Source organism: Rousettus aegyptiacus, unplaced genomic scaffold (genome assembly GCF_014176215.1).
Source record: "Rousettus aegyptiacus isolate mRouAeg1 unplaced genomic scaffold, mRouAeg1.p scaffold_m13_p_1, whole genome shotgun sequence".
NCBI classification, from domain to species: domain Eukaryota; kingdom Metazoa; phylum Chordata; class Mammalia; order Chiroptera; family Pteropodidae; genus Rousettus; species Rousettus aegyptiacus.
The window spans coordinates 88464173-88480570 of NW_023416284.1; the positions used below are offsets into that span (position 1 = coordinate 88464173).

A 16398-nucleotide genomic window follows, 5' to 3' on the forward strand; every position below is an offset into this window, starting at 1 on the left:
TATCTTCATTTTCAGTCTCCCTCAGCTCTAGATCTGTTGTAGGGGTCTACCCTGCTCTGTTAATTGGGAGCCTTCCCCCTTCCACTTTACCTGACCAGCCCTGGTCCCTAAGCCTCCAGAAAGGCCCTAGCCCCACCTTTTCTTACCCCAAAAAAGGAAAATCAGTCTCGTATGTGTATGGGAAAACATATACTGCCATCTAAATGTTCAAGTCATTCCCCAGGGGAGACTGGATACCATCTTTTGGCAGCATCCCATCTCTTGCTATTGCTTTTTCCTCCTCTCCTTGATTTTGTCCAATCCTACATTTCAAATTTCTATTTTGTGTTGAACTTTTTTTCATATTGAAAAAATGCCATTGCCCCAAAAGCCAAAAATAAATGGGAATTGAAAAAAAATTGCAAGACTTGCTGTCCTCATTTAGGTTTGCTGGTAAAGGCAAAGGGCTCAAGTTCACTTAACACAAATTCTGTTCTCCATAAATTAATGGAAATACCCTAATACTTAATTGCCCCTCATATCTTAATATCTGGTACCCAAACCAGCCCATCACCAGTACAAGCCTTAACTAGGATAAGCATAAGCTTAGATGTAGGATATAGGGATCAAAATGGGAACATGAATGTCAAGTGGTTCCCAGACATAGCATCACACCCACCTGGAACCTGTAGAAATGCAGGTTCACAGGCCCCACAAGCTATACAAACCAGAAGTGAGCTAGATGCCAGCGGTCTGTTTTAACCTCTCCAGAAGAATGTGAATGCAGTTAGAGCCATTGTACTATTTCCAATGTACAGCACATCCAAGGTTCCTTTGCATTATAGGTATCTTGCTGTTTTCTATAATTCTGTGGGGTTTTCTTAGTCAACCTAAGGTATAGAGTTTAACAAGATCCCATTCTAAACACTGCTCAACTTAATGTGCTTTTAAGAGTACAAAGTAAGTCTCAAAGCTAGCCTGGAAATTTAAGTCAATTTACCTTGGATATTTTCAGTAATTCTAGAGACTAAAGCAATTCTCAGCATTCCACATCAGCATGCTTTCTGAACAACTTTGGGGAGAATTCTCCAACTCTACAGTATCTGAGTAACTTTCCCATTTTAGAAAGCCTACTGGAAGGGAGCAAGCTACGTTCATTTTGCATGAGTTCTAAGTTAATTGTTCATATCAATACTTATTACTGGCAATTTAGTTGACCAACTGAGAACTTCCAGCCATTCCTCAGTCTTGGTAAGAAAATAATTCTGGACAACAGGCTCTGAAAGTTTAGTTTAATTAGGACGTTGTGGGGTGGGATTAACAAAGCTGACATGGGACCCCAGGGGACTGGCAGTCTTGGTGGTGTGGGCCTGGGAAGAGGAGCAACCCTTACCCTCCAAGGGAAGGCACAGGCTATTTTGGCAATGAGAGATGAGGGGTGGAATCCCACTGTCAGAAGACATTCTCAGGTCAAGTTGAAGTGCATGCAATATGGGGACCATTCAGGCAACTTGAACCGTGAAGCTAGGCATCTGCAAAGGTTGAGGACTCAGGCTGTTCGCAAAGGCTTGTGGTTCACCTGGCAAAAAGGACAATAGTGGATGACAACAGGGAACCAGATACTATGTTCTCCCAGGCCTCATTTGGACAAATGGGCTGCAGGGAGGGCATGCACTTCCAGGAATCTTCTTGTTTTCCTACCTCGCCCTCTTTTGCCAAGCAGTCATTAGGTTCCATGCATAACAATGAGTTACTGTAAGACAAGGTATATAGACCTAGAAGGTATTACGCTAAATGAAATAAGTCAGAGAAAGACAAATATCATATGATCTCATTTGTATGTGGAATCTAAAGAACAAAATGAACACACTCAGATACAGAGAACAAACTGATGGATGCCAGATTGGGGGTGGAGCTGAGTGAAAGAAAGGGTAAGAGATTAAGAAGTACAAATTGGCAGTTACAAAACAGTCATGAGGATGTAAAGTATAGCATAAGGAATATAGTCAATATTTTAATAACTGTAAGTTATTAAAGTTTAATAACTAAGTGCTAGGTGGGTACCAGACTAATCGGGATCATTGTGTAAAATATAAATGTCTAACCACTGTGCTGTACACTTGAAGGTAATACGAAATAATGTTCAACTGTAATTGAAAAATTAAAACAAAAAAATAATGTTAACTCATAGAAAAAGAGAGTAGAATGGTCATTGCTAGGAGCTTGGGGAAGGGAAATGGAGAGGTGATGGTCAAAGTTTTAGTTAAGGTAAATACATTCTGGAGATCTACCATACAGCATAGTACCTATAGCTAACAACACTGTACTATACACTTAAAATTTGCTAAGAGGATAAATCTTATGTTAAGCATTCTTACCACAAAATGATGACAGGAGGAAACTTTGGGAGATGATGAATATGTCTATGGCCTTCACAATGGTGATGGTTTCACAGATACATACTTATTCCAAATTCATCAAATTATAAACATTAAATATATACAGCTTTTTACATACCAATCATATTTCAATACAGTGGTTTAAAGCAGCAATAGAAAAACAACAAATGACTGAAATGGTGTGGAAGCGTCCGTAGCTCCCAATCCTCCACTGTAGGCCTCATGGAGGCTCCAAAGGAATCCAGCTTGAAGGTCACTGAAATGGTCTAATGCTTTTATTTATATTCGTATTTTTTTAACACACTCTTATGTATACTTAACTATGTGCCAGTCAGTGTTCTAAACAATTTTCAAATATTACTTAATTAATCCCCTTAACAATTCAATGGGGTTGTTGCTATTATTAACTTGTAAGGAAACAGGTACAGAGAAGTTTAAAACTTCTCCAAGGTCACAGCCAGCATGCACTGGAGCTAGGTTTCACACAAAAACAGTCTGGTTCAAGAACCCACTCTGTGATTTCTACCATAAGCTATATAGGTGAATAAACAGGCACCAAGAAAAGCAGTGATATACTTTGGAATTAAATGTCAACAGGCAAACAAACAATCAAAAAAAGTCAACAGGCTGCAACTAGTTCCTTTCACTAGAGACAGCAGGCCCGGGTTGGAAGCTCAGCTTCCCTGTCTGTATGACATGGGCTAAGTTATTTAACATGTTGGAGTTCAGTTTCTTTACTTTGTAAAATGCTACATACCCCAAGGATAGTTTGATTAAAAAAAATTTTTTTTTTTTTTTTTTAATAAATACCATTTGTGTAGAAGCTCAGCACTATGTCTGGCACAAAAAAAAAGTAATAAATGTCAGTGTGCTGCATCACGTACCACAGGAACCCAGTAATTCTACTGCACAGGCCCCACCCTGGAGAACCTCACCTGAGAGATGCTGATGCCTGTGAGTCTCTCCACACTCTCTGGCAGGCGGCTTAGGATGTCCAGTACTTCCCCGGTCACTTTGGCTGCCCCCACAGCCCCACTTCCACTGGACACCATTGTGATTTTATTGGCCGATGTCAAGGGACCACTGATCTCCTCTGCCACCTAGTAGGTGAGATGCCCACTTAGCACCTGTGATCTGATCACATCTGTCCTAAAGTGCCTTACTCTATGTTTAAGACCCTTGCCCTACTGATCATCCTTCCTCACTTTGGGCACTGGCTTATAACTCTCACCCCTAATTTGTGGTCCTCTAACCTGGTTCTCCCTAAGCCCCTCACTTCCCACCCCTTGCTCCCTGGTACCCACACAACCCCCAGACCTGGGGCAGCTTCTCTAGCAGCATGTCCAGCTGAGCAGCCTCCTGGTACAGCTGGAATGCTTCTGCCTTCTTAGCCATCTGCTCAGCCTCTGCCCGGGCTCGGGCCCCTATGGCAAAGGCCTGGGCCTCCCCACGCATCTGAAGAGAGAACAGCATATTGTTGTACTGATGCTAGCAACAGTTAAGGACAAGAAACCCCAGCTCAGCAGTAACACCCACTCCCACCACAAGTGAGCAAGAGCCACTTTCTAACTCACCCGCACAGACTCAGCTTCTGCCTCTGCCTGCATAATCAGCTGGGACCTGAGCAAACAAGGGGAGTAAAGGGAGGAGCTGAGATGGGCCTTTGCTCCTGGGAGAAAGGCCCTCTCGTGCTGTGGGTAGAGGCTCCTGCAACCCAAGTTCCACAGGAGTCTAGGTAGTGAAGACCTCAGCTCCATTTGGTGGTGGAGGGGGGTGCCCAGGGGGTGAAGAAGTCAGGAGGGGGCCTGGCAGGGGGCGTTTACTTCTCTGCTTCGGCTAGGCGCTCCAGCTTATAACGCTCTGCTTCTGCTGGCTTCCTCACTCTGGCCTCCAGCTCCTTCTCTCGGCGGGCAATCTCCTGCTCCTGCACTGCCACCTGCTGGGCCCGCTCTACCACCTGCACCTGTACCCTCTGCTCCTCGATCTGCTGCTTAGTCTTGGCCACCTGAGGAGAGATGCTCAACGTTAGAGCTGAAGAGCAAGTACTCAGAAACCAGAGAGAGAAACCAGGGCTAAGCTCCAGGGAGGGATATGAAAACAGTAAGCACATGGACTAGGTAGGCTCCCAGTTGGCTCAGCCAGTCCAGTGGAGTTTATTTCCCAAACAAATCCAAGGCATGGCCTGGGATGGCCTGATCCTCTTTCTCAGAGCCAATATCAAAAATTAGGGCATTTCCCCAGGTAACCTCAGTGTCAGAGCTGGATAGGGTAAGGGGCCAGTCCCTGTCTCTTTTGACCAGGAGCAGTGTCCCTCTATGAGTGCCCATTATTACTTTATTTTCTCACTGTGTCTCCCTCTAGGGTTTGAGTACCTGGAGAGCACTTAGCATACAGTGGCCATTTTCTACCTCCAGTCTTGCTCAGATCTGTCCCCTTACCTGCAACTGTGCTGCTGTAACCTTAATGCAAGCCGCTGTCATCTCCAGCCTCTGACTACTGCCAATAGCCTCCTACTGACTTTCTTTTTAGGGGTTTGGGTGTGCGTGCATGTATATCTTTTTCATTTTTACTTTCGTATATGGTACAAACTCAAAAGAAAAAAATAAATAGTGAGAAGTAAGATTTCCTCCCACCTATTTCCGTACTACCTGGTTCCCTTCTGCGGAAGCAACCATTGTGACCAGCTTCTTGTGTACCCTTCTGGGCACTCTACAAAGATTTACAAGAACGTGTATATGTAGAATGCCTCTTAGGCATTTGTTCTTATTTCTTGTAGAGCACAGGGAGTAGACCCCTCTTGCCAAGATGTTGGTGAGAAGAGACACAGGGGAGGAGCGTATTTCCTTCCTGTCTCATTGCTTCAGCCCAGATGTGCGCTATTATCCCCATGGGTCACCAACATGAGAGATGGCACCCTTGCCTTTATTCGGCTCACCTATTCACTACAGAGGAAAGGTGCTTCTGGATATGGTATCCTGTACTGTCTTGACCTGAAATATCAAGCCTATTCCCAACTGGACTAGCTGCTCCCTACTCCAGTGTGCATCTCTCTCCTGTGTTAGAGCCCACTGCTTTTGTTTAGGCCACCTTTTGCTGAAACTCAGCCTCTAGTAGCTTCTTTGGAAAGAGAATGTAAGCAATACGTTTTCTGAGATCTTACTTCTCTATTTGAATTACAGTTAGGTTGAGTACAGGTTACTTATGTTGAAATTCATTTTCATCAGAATTTTGATGGCATTGCTCCATGGTCTTCTAGCTTAAGCAATCTGAAGTTATTTTGATACCTGACCCTTTGATATGTTTTTTTTTTCTCTCTCTGGAAGCTTCTAGATCTGTTCTTTGTTCTGTGTTCTAAAATTTCAGTCATGTATTTCAATGTAGATGTTTTCCACTCATTGTGTTGGGCACTCGGTGGGTTGTTTCACACCCTTTAGAACAGATATTTTGGAATTTTTTCATTTGGTTACTTCCTTCCATTTTCTTTGTTCTATTGGATCTACTAGACTGGCCTCTAATATTTTTCTCTATTTTTGTCCCCATTTGTTTTCTGAAAGATTTATTAGAATTTCTCTTCCAAAATGATTTTTTCATTTCTGCCATCTTATTAATTTCTAAGAGCTCTTTTTTATTTTCTGACTTCATGGATGTTAATTCTTCTCTTATCTTATTGAGCACACTAATTTTTTAAAAAGCTTTCTCCTTCCTGCACAGAATGTATCCTTCAAATGGCTTTGCTCTATTTGTGATTTTGGTCTGTCTTCCACGTTGCATGACTCCTTTGCGCATCAGGTAATCCTTGGTTGTCTGCTCACAGTAAAGAGGATCTTCTACACTGAACAGAAGCTCTAGGTTGTGGGTGAAGCTGGTGGACTTAAGAGCTTCACTCTAGGGTGATCTGGGTAGGTCATTTACTGAGAAACCAGATTCAGGATCTTTAAGTCTTTCCTTTTGGATTGGTCGTGTTCCCCAGAGCAGTTTTCTGATTTATTTTTTGGAAGGTGAAGTTTCTGGGTGCCAAGTGGGGTGAGGGTGTGAGAAGAGGCTGTCAGCATTTAGCATTCAGTAAGTGTACAGTCACTTCATTCCCCTTACTGGTAAAGTACCAGGCCCTCACCTATGTCTGGCTGGCCCCAAGTCACATCCTCTGGTTTACTCTCATTAGATAATAAATCTCCAGATGTCTTCCAGGACCCTGGTTGTACCAGCTCCTGAGCCTTAGATCATGTCACTGTTTTCTCCCTGGCACTTTTGTGTTCAGCTGTCTCAGACATTCTTAGTTAATTGCCATGACTTTCCAGCTTCTAAAATGATGCTATGGTTTCTATTCCTTCTGTCCCCATTCTCTCTCGCTCTCTTTTTAAATTACTCTATGTAGTTCTAGTGAGGTTTGGAGAATGCAATTAGCTGCATTTATTTAATCCACCATCTTTGAAAAAGCTTCCAATCTCCCTGTTGCCTTTCTGACAATCCACACAGCAGCCAGACTGATCCTTATAAAAACATTAATTAGACAACAGTACTTCCCTACTTAAAGTTCTCCAATAGCTTCTCTTTGTGCTTTGAATTCTAAGTTTCTATCACAGCTACCTGAACCATATGTGACCTGGCCCTGCCTGCCTCTTCTTACAGCATACCAGCCACACTAGGTCAGAAATCTCCTTTCTGTTCCTGAGACATGCCAAGCTCTTTCCCATCTCAGGGCCTTTGCACTTGTTAGTACCCTGCCTAGCTACTAGCAACATATGGCTATCTACATTTAAATTAACATTATATAAAAATAAAAATTTAATTCCTCAGTCATGTTTCTTTTCTTTTTCTTTGTGATTACTTAATAAGAGTTTATTTGAGCCCAAACTAATGACAATTGCTGGAAAATAAGATCTCAAATGCTCCTCCTCAGCCACATTTCACTAGCCACATTTCAAGAGCTTAGCAACACAACACAAATATAGAGCATTTCTATCATCACAAAAGTTCTATTTGAACATCACTGGCTTAGAATATTCTTGACCCATAACTCTTTACATGCTAGTTCTTTCTTATCCTCAGGCTTTATTTCATGTTATTTCCTCACAGGAGCTTTCTCTGACCACCCTCCAACCTAATACAGTAATCCTCATGGCTTTTGCATCACCCTATCTACTTCTTTCATAGCACTTACACAAAATAATTAGAGACTATGACGTTTGCTTGCTTGCTTATCAGCTGTGCTCTGTGTTATCCTGTAACACAGAGAAGGGATCTTTCACATTTACATCCTCACCTCCAAATAAACGCTTGCCACACAGGAGGCACCTCATAGACCATTGCTGACTGAATCATTATTTCGTGATTACTTTAGCACAAAGCCTGGCAGAAAATGAGAAAATAATAAAAGGTGAACAGAGCCCAAACCAGCTCAATCCATCACTTTGTGGATAAGGAAAGCCATGTTTAGAGAGTTAAGGCCCTTATCTATAGCCCCACCCATCCTTAGTGGTTTCCACTATGTTACTGCTTCACAAACTCTAATGTATACATGAATCACCTACGGATTTTGTTAAAATGCTGATTCTGATTCAGTCTGAGCCAGAGCCTATGACTTTGTATTTTTAGCAAATAATCCAGTGATGCTATACTGCAGATAAGCAGACCATGCTTTGAGTAGCAAAGCACTATGTCACACTCAATTACCTGACAAGCCAGGGAATTTATCATAACTAAAGAAGTTTTGCTACTCATTATGCTTTCAGCCTGTACCAACTCTTGGCAAAAATGAATTTCATAATATTGCTATCCTTTGGGTAAACTCTTCAAAGTACGGATGATTCTTGTTATTCATGGTAGTTTTATAAAGTAGCCATGAACACTGAATTAGCAAATACTTATTTTATTCCTAGCAGAAATACAGGGTTAGGTTCCTATGAGCTTCAGGTCATATTTTTATCAAAAGATCAATATATAACCTTGTTTTATGTGTTTATATTTAAAGACACCTATGTAATAAATATTGTTGATTCATTATCAATGAATTCATAGCCAACAGCACTATTAACTCACACCTGAATGAAGCTTATGTAACTCACATATTCTCTCCATAAGGCAGTGGTCTCCAACCTTTTTGGCACCAGGGATCTGTGCTCCTATGAGAATCTAATGCCTAATGATCTGAGGTGGAGCCGAGGCGGTGATGCCAGTGCTGGAGAGTGGCTGCAAATACAGATAAAGCTTCCTTTGCTCCGCCATCACTCACTTCCTGCTGTGCAGCCCAGTTCCTAACAGGCCACAGACTGGTACCAGTCGTGGGCCATGGTTTGGGGACCCCTGCCATAAGGCATGTCATACCATTCTTATATACTTAGGATACTAGACACTTCAGCACCATGTTTACGAACTATTTTAAACAGAGAAATTACCAACAATGAACACAAAAATTTGAAAAATGTGTCACTAAACATACTACGAAAATGACAGTTTACAGTATGAGCTGAAAGGTAGAACATCTTGTTCAACCTCAATTGAAATTGTGCAACAGACAATTCAGATTTTCATCTCTTTATGCATGTCTGCGAATGACCACAAAAGTGCTATAAGTACTGATTTTGGGGTTACCAATACATTTTAGTGAGTAGGCACATTCTCGATGTGGAATCCTCAAATAATGAAGACTGACCATATCTCCTTGCAATATCAAGGGCTACCTGTATCTCACTTTGTAGGATTCAAAGCCCAACTCCATGTTTTCCTTCCTCACACCCTTCTTTGATCACCAGGGCTGCCCTGTGCAAAAGAAAAAAAGGCGCCCCTTTCTCTGGGTGGATGCAAATCTATTGGCCTATACCAGAATGCACAGCTTGGTGAGTGGAGCTTGGCTGGATCTCAGCTCTGGTTATCTTTCTTCTAGGTGCCCTTGCACAGGACACAACCTGCCCCATACATATGATCAGCTCTACTGATCATATACCTTCTGGCCTTTTCTTTGCTTTTCTGCTGAAATGTTTAAATTTTTTAAATCTTCCATGTATGAAAGAGGTGGATCAGAAATGGAGAGCCAAATAAAGGGATCAGAGTTAGAATATATGAGAAAGAGTGGTGGCCTGAGATAGAATGTCTGAAAGGAATGAAGGAGAGGCAAAGTCCAGCCTGGCCATGTGCCCAGCATGGTGGCTCTGACCTGAAGTTGATAGGCTAGGTCAGCCTGTGCCCGGCGTGTGTTGACCTCGATGTCATATGCAGCCTTCTTTAGCTCGTAGTCTCTCTGAGCCTTGGCCATCTCAATCTCACTCAGGTATTGAGCAGACACCTTCTCCTGCTTAGCTTTGGCCTCCTGCCATACAGATATCAGGTAGAGAGTCAGAGCAAGGAGAAGAAGGCCCCAGGCAGAAGAGGCTTCTCCCCATTGGGCTCCCCTGCCTTTGCCCTGGTCTCGTCTATTCCTGTTGCCAACCCAGTTCCACCAGCTCCCAGTCAGCTGGAGTGCCCAATAAGCCCACGATGATTAAGTGACCCCCATCTCTCTTACCCGGATCCCAGCGTCTCTCTTGGCCTCTGCTTCTCCAATCCGAGCATCTTTTTGGACTTGAGCAGTTCGAGCCTTCCCCAAGGAGTGCAAATAGTCCTATGGGAAAGATGCAGAAATCAGAGTCCTTGGGAGGTTTTAAGAAAAGAGAGCAGGGAAACAGAGATCAACTGTCTAGGTTTACCTGATCATCATGAATGTCCTTCAGGGTATAGCTGACCACACTGATGCCCATGTTGACCAGGTCTGAGGAAGCCACTTTGAAAACTTGCTCGGAGAATTTCTGCCTGTCCTTGTAGATTTCCTAGGATAATAGGATAGTGGTAAGGAGGAACTTAAGCTCTCAGACCCTCTGGCCACTGTCTCCTATGGACTAGTTCAGTCCTTAGGCCCCCCTCAGTCTGGCATCCCTTCTGGATCTTTTCATTCCATCAGGCCCACCTCCACAGTCATGTGGGCCATGATAGCCCTCTGGTGGCCCTCCAGCGTCTCCAGTGCAATGTGGGCAATCTCAGCCTCTGTCTTCCCTAGGAACATTTGGCAGGCAGCTGCCAACATCTCCTTGTTCTGCCCCTGGATTTTCACCTGTAGCCAGAGGAAGAGTAAGAAGGGTGTGGTGGAGGTCTCATGAAGCCAGGGAGGAAGCAGGGGGAGAAGGGAGGAGGAGTCAAGTGCCTTGGAGAAGGTGAGACTAGCAGAGAAAATCCTTAAAGTTTGGAGTCAAAGAAGGTGATGGGGGAGTGGACTATGGAGGAAAGGCTCTGAAAGCCTCACCTGGGCAATGCCAGTTACTGAGATGGGGACCCCATGGCGAGTGTACACCTTTTCACTTTTGACATTGAGGGTCAATGTGTTGAGAGAGATCCTAGAGGGGAAAAGAAGAGTGGATAGTGAGAAAAGGAGGAAAGAGAGAAAAATGGGGTTTCCCTTCCCTGGATGTCTTCCTACCCACCTCTGGATCTGCTGGATGCAGGGTAAGACAAAGACTCGCCCTCCAGCCACCATGACGGGGGGGCTCCGGCAGAAACCTGCAAGGTGAGGGGCCAGTGAGCTGCGATGGCGGTGGTAGAGCTGGAACAATGAAAAGCTGAAGAAGTGGGGGAGGAGGTGGGACAATTCCCACGAGGAAATCTGGGAGCTGGAGGGGAGGCAGTCTGGACCTGGTAATGGTAGCGGCTGGGAATCACAAGCTTGCAGCCACGGGCGGTAGCGGGGTGAAGGTGGGGAGGGGTGGGGGAGGTGCTGAAGGCTTGGCGCGACTGGAGCTGGAAGGGAGAGAGCGAAGAGGCAGGGGCCGGGCTCACAGGGACTGGGGGGTCACTGGCTGAGAAGAGAACAATACTTACCGGAGACCACCATGGCCTCATTCGGACCACAGGTGAAAAACATGGTTCAAGTGGGAGCTGGAGGAGAGGAAAGAAAACCTTTGCGGAGGGAGAAGGGGCGCTATGGAGTCCACAGGAGTGACTCCCTTTCCCGTCAGTCCCGCCCAGCCTGCAGCCACCATCGCCCAGTCCCCTTCCGCACCCAGGGGTCCGCTAAGGCTTTCCCTGTGAAATCCTGTAGACCTCCCCCACGCGCGACCCCTTCCCGCCTGTTCATGACCATCGGCCAGCCCCTTGCCGTGCGTCCAGGTGTGCAGTGAGAACGGCTTCTCCCTGATCTGATAAAGCTCTCCGGTGCCTAGAGGCCCCCAGACCTCTACTCCACCCTCTCTGCTCCTCTGCAGCCTGACTTCATCTCCCCGCCTCCACCTACCTTCGGATTCGAGCGGCTGCCAGGGAACTAGGAGCCAAGTCCGAGCCACTCGCATACAACCTTCCTGGAAGTGGACCCGCGCTCGCGCGCGCCCCCCACCCGCCTACACCCTGGGACTGCAGCACTGCGACCCCGCTCCCCCGCAGCGGCCCAACCCGCGGCCGGGTGCTCGGCCCGCCCCTCTTTCCCGTCAGGCCCCGCTCGGAGCTCAGCCCGCCGGCGGATGTGGGCACGGCTTCACCCCCGCGCCCGCCGCTCTAGGCTCCACCGTGGGCGTGCTACGTAACCTCGGTGAGCCCGAATTCTCGGGCGGGGGACATTGCCTCATCTCGGATATGCCCCGCGGCAACCAGCTTGGAAAACCGCAGACTAGGCAACAAACGTTAAGTGTCCGGCCACCGGATACTGGGTTCTGTGATCCGGGAAGAGGCACTGGAGGCCCAAGAGGAGCTCCTGCTGCGATCGTGCCTGCCGGGTCCCTGGAGCCCGAAGCCAGTTAGAGCGGAGGGAGTCGCCGCTGGCAAAGAGACACTCAGAAACTGCCGACAGTAAATCGAGTTTATTTGTGTTCACAGAACATACCGGGCGACCCCAAAGCCGCCCTCAGCAGGCCCCACCCCGCACCTCGTAGCCACTCTTTGGGGGCAACTTAGAGGAGATCGAAGTCCAAGGGACTTTATTTTCAACAGTCTGTCGAAGACTCACACATTAGACTCGGCGGTTGAGATGCTGGAGGACGGAGTGTCACCCCATAAACCTATAACCCACCACCGTCTTTGACCCCCCAGCCGGGGGGCGGAGGGGCGCCCTCCCTGCCATCTTCCTCGGTCCTAGGCGCCTCCACCAATCCCGCCATGCTCAATAAATACCAAGAGACCTGCATTTGCAGCAAGGGGCACGTTCGCACCCACGCATAAGTTAAAATAAATATTATATACACCCCTCTATCACTTAGGGGACATAAATACATTAAATATCAATTATGAGCAATGAGACATAAATTAACGCCGCCTTTCTTCCCCACCCGGCCTGGCCCCGACATGTCCGCACGTGTCCCATCCCGGCGCAGGCTGGCGGCTCCCCTGTAGTGTTGAGTGCGAGTTGCCTCGGCAGTCCCAATTTGGGATACGCTCTCGCGCACCAGATACACCTGGTGTTTCTTTGGTTTTTCAGTCTTGTTGGGAGCGTGTGGGGTGTCACGGTTAGAAGGCAGCCGGGTGTTGCTGGAGAAAAGTGCTGAGGTCCAGAGCGTAATCCGAGGGCTCCACGGTCAGATTACGGGGTTCGAGGGTCGGAGGCGCAGGGGTGGGGCTCGGGGACGCAGTGCTCGGGGGGTCCTCCGGGGTCAGGGGCGCCGGCACACCGTCTTCAGCCATCAGGATCTGGCAGAAGACGATGGTGAGCAGAAGAAAGAGAAGTCTTTTGGCAGGGTTCGGATCTTCGGCTGGCGGCTGCCGCCGGACCTGAGGAAGACAAAGGGAACAGGTCAGCTCGGGGTCCCGAAGTCCCGCCGTTCCCTCTGATCCCCGACTGCCCACTCAAGACACTCACCGCTCGTGGGTAGAGGACCCTACGGCTGCGCTTTCTGTGGCCGCGGTAGGCACTGGGGCGCGCGATCGAGGCCACCGCGGGCTCCGGGATAGGGTCAAAGGTGAAGATCTCAGGACCAGAGCTTCGTCGGGGTCCTGGGCTGGTGGAGGGTACCGTGGTAGGGGCCTGCAGGACGGTCATGGTGGGGAGGGAGCTGCGAGAGTGGCACATTGCACCCGGAATGGAGAGGAAAGACGATTGCGGACCCGAAGCCTTGCAGAGCTAGTTAAGTAAGACGGAGAATTGGGCGGGCCCTTCTCAACTCCACCCCTGCTGTAGGCCGGAACCGGCTGGAAATTCCGACGGTTAAACAAAGGGAGGGGGTGGAGACAGTTATTTGACTGTGCAATCCTAAGTGACCAAGTGTGTGTTGTGAGTGTGTAAATTGTGAGTGGGGGTGGGTGAGGTCCCGGGCTGCAGGCACATGTCGTGACATGTGGCAGCCAGATTGGGGCCCACAGTCAGCCTAGGAGATGTTCAGCCACAGGCCCCATCTCTGGGGAAGCAGCAGAGCTTACTTAAGGAAGTCTGGCAATCTTGCTACAATACTGACCCAGCAAAGTCAAGGAACCACAGTTACACAGGTACATTCACACACTTTTAGATGTGCATAGAAAACACACACCCCAAGAGTGAAGTCATTATAGAAATAGCCAAGCAGAGGAAGAAAAATGAACATACTATCACAGCAGACCCAACCCTGCCTGCTTTAGAACACAGAAAAACACACACACAAACATTCACGCACAAATTATATTGTAGGGGTGGAAAATTTTTCCTTCTTCTAGGTTTTTAAGCTGGTCTTATAATTAAATTGACATAAGAAAGTAACAGGAGAAAAACATTTAGTTACATACTTAGGGAGCTCATGAAGACCTGAAACAAAGAGAGTCAGGCAATTGAGGCTTATATGCCATCCTAAGGAATAGGTGCTAAGGAATGGGATGGGGGTCTGGGGTTCACAGGGAAAGAGGGCAATTCACAGGAAGATAAGAAGAGCAGGTGTTTGGCAATCCGATGTTGGCCCTGCCGACCAGGCAAGTCTTTCAGATATAAAAAAAATATTCGCTCTGGTAATCTCTCTCTGGTACAGGCACCCTAATAAATTATTTTAGGCAGTTAAGGTAGGGGGAGGGGTTGGTGAAAGCTTTTCCTGAGTCTGCTGGGTCTTGATTGCCTTCAGCTCAAAGCAATCCACAAGCCAAAGTAGTACATTTTGGGGTGGCATATTCTGCCCCTTTTCAAGATGCATATCACTCAGAGAGCGAGAGAGAGCGAGAGAGTGAGAGAAAGAGAGAGAGAGAGAGAGAGAGCGAGCAAAGGGCAAAGTGTGGAGACTGCATAGGGACAACCCAGCAAAGTTACCCACTTGGAGGTTCATACAAAGCTGGGGCAGAGGGCCGCAAAATACAAAGGCAGAAGGTTAGCAGTCACCGGCTTTGCCCCTTGTTGTATGAATCGAATAACAAAATTCATGTGAATAACATTTTAACTGTGAGGTACTATGCAAATATTGTGGTAATGGTAATAACTCAACTTAGGACAGAATGGACACATTTTCATAACTGCCATAGAGACAGCTTCTCATAGACACAGAATATAATATCTTTAGGGCATTAGCAGGCACCCTGTTAAAGATACTGTTAAGAGTACTGAGGTTGGTTTCAGTGCTACTGAATGAGTCAAGCCAGATACAGCCAGCACCTCAGGTGTGGGTTGGACCAGGAGAAATCCTTAAAGGTCCTTAGAAAATGGAAGACAGTATAAGGGAGACCCAAAAAAGCTAGTTTTCACTAATCAATCAAGAGAGGCTTCATGGAAGAGAGGCATGTAAGATGACCTTGAATAGTGATCAGGATACCAGAGAGTCAGACGTGGAAGATGACTGTGAGAAAGAGAATGGAATCAGTAAAGACCTTGGACTGGAAAAGTACAGGATGTGTTTGAGGAATCACAAAGAAAACAATCCCAGAGTAAGTTCCCAGTAAAGGAGTAGTGAGAAATCTTAAGTGCTGGAAGGAGTTGAGCAGAGTGAGGAAAGCTTAGCTGTCAGGCCAGGAATCAGTGTGACTAGACTGTGGAGCTGTGGGGCATAGGATGGTATAACAGGAGGACAATTAAAGCCAGGAACTGAATGGGATGAAGAGCATGCTCTTGATGGAGAGGCACTGAGGCAGGAGCAGAGGGCTCTTAAAGAGATGAAAGTAGTAGGTGACAAGGACCTGAACTGGGTTATAGCAGAGGGACCAAGAAGAGGAGGTGGTGCTGAGACATTCCTAGCATGAGATCACTAGAATTTAACAACAGAATGGGTATAATTAGAGTCAGGGGACATGGAGAGTGGAGGTGCTGACAACAGAGAATGAAGGAAGCAAAGCTGACTCTAGAGATCTGAAATGTGTCGGGCTCAGATCTTTATACCAGATCACATTATGCCTGGCACACACAGCGAGCTCATGTATGACCCCTTCCATTAGAGACTGTGTCACATGTGTTTTGTGGCCGCCATAAACCTAGCATTGTGCCTTGTATGTAGTAGTTGCTCAATAATCTTGATAAATGAAAGATGGAGGAAAAAAAGAAAGATGAAAATGCAGAACTATAAATGCACACATTGGCTAGGTCACCTCAAGCTTTTGAGACATGCATACATTCCTTCAAAACCCACATACAAGTTTACAACATCTTAAGAAAAGCTAGGACAATTCTTATGCTGACACCAAACAAGGAACACCTAAGGGCATTTCTTAACCAAGATTGTATGGGGATGCAAACAAGGGGATGGCTCCACAATTGGGCTAGAAATCGATGTTACTGCCATATGTACAATTTCTTCCTGGGCCTAAATGTCACTTTATTTTACACCCACTACTCCTGTCTAGGCCAGGGGACCCCTGCAGCATTACACACTTCTTCCCAAATGGCATGCAACACACCTCCTCTACGAAGACACATCCCTTTCCCACACCTGCCTTTCATACCTGCCATCATTCTTACATTTACACCCAAGCACAGTGAGCCTGCACACCTACCTACACCCATATTCCAAGGCAACCTGCATACTACACACCAACCAACATAAACACATGATTACTTACACGCGTGGACCAGCTCACACTCTCAAACAGACACAAATTGGGGATGAGGAGGAATAATGGTGATGGAAGAAACCTG

At 46.5% G+C, this 16398-nt stretch overlaps 2 protein-coding genes across 7 annotated transcripts; both read right to left on the reverse strand.

Moving 5' to 3' along the window:
* Positions 1 to 1257: 1257 nt before the first annotated feature.
* FLOT1 (flotillin 1) lies at positions 1258 to 11790 on the reverse strand. Of its 6 annotated transcripts, none has more exons than XM_036238015.1 (13): positions 11635 to 11790; positions 11223 to 11279; positions 10829 to 10947; positions 10651 to 10741; positions 10318 to 10461; positions 10061 to 10180; positions 9880 to 9975; positions 9532 to 9684; positions 4202 to 4383; positions 3953 to 3998; positions 3696 to 3833; positions 3314 to 3478; positions 1258 to 1558 (listed from the first exon to the last, which is right to left on the reverse strand). In XM_036238015.1, the coding sequence occupies exons 2-13, from the start codon at positions 11241 to 11243 to the stop codon at positions 1529 to 1531; spliced, it is 1305 nt and encodes a 434-aa protein (XP_036093908.1). In that variant the 5' UTR covers positions 11244 to 11279; positions 11635 to 11790; the 3' UTR covers positions 1258 to 1528. The 6 variants fall into 6 exon arrangements, with proteins under 6 accessions (XP_036093908.1, XP_015976186.1, XP_015976188.1 ...); XM_016120700.2 differs by having other exon boundaries at positions 10829 to 10904; positions 11635 to 11789; XM_016120702.2 differs by having other exon boundaries at positions 10829 to 10904; positions 11223 to 11300; positions 11635 to 11751.
* Positions 11791 to 12174: 384 nt separating this feature from the next.
* On the reverse strand, positions 12175 to 13437 carry IER3 (immediate early response 3). The gene is made up of 2 exons (XM_016120704.2): positions 13186 to 13437; positions 12175 to 13097 (listed from the first exon to the last, which is right to left on the reverse strand). The coding sequence occupies exons 1-2, from the start codon at positions 13393 to 13395 to the stop codon at positions 12837 to 12839; spliced, it is 471 nt and encodes a 156-aa protein (XP_015976190.1). The 5' UTR covers positions 13396 to 13437; the 3' UTR covers positions 12175 to 12836.
* Positions 13438 to 16398: the final 2961 nt, after the last annotated feature.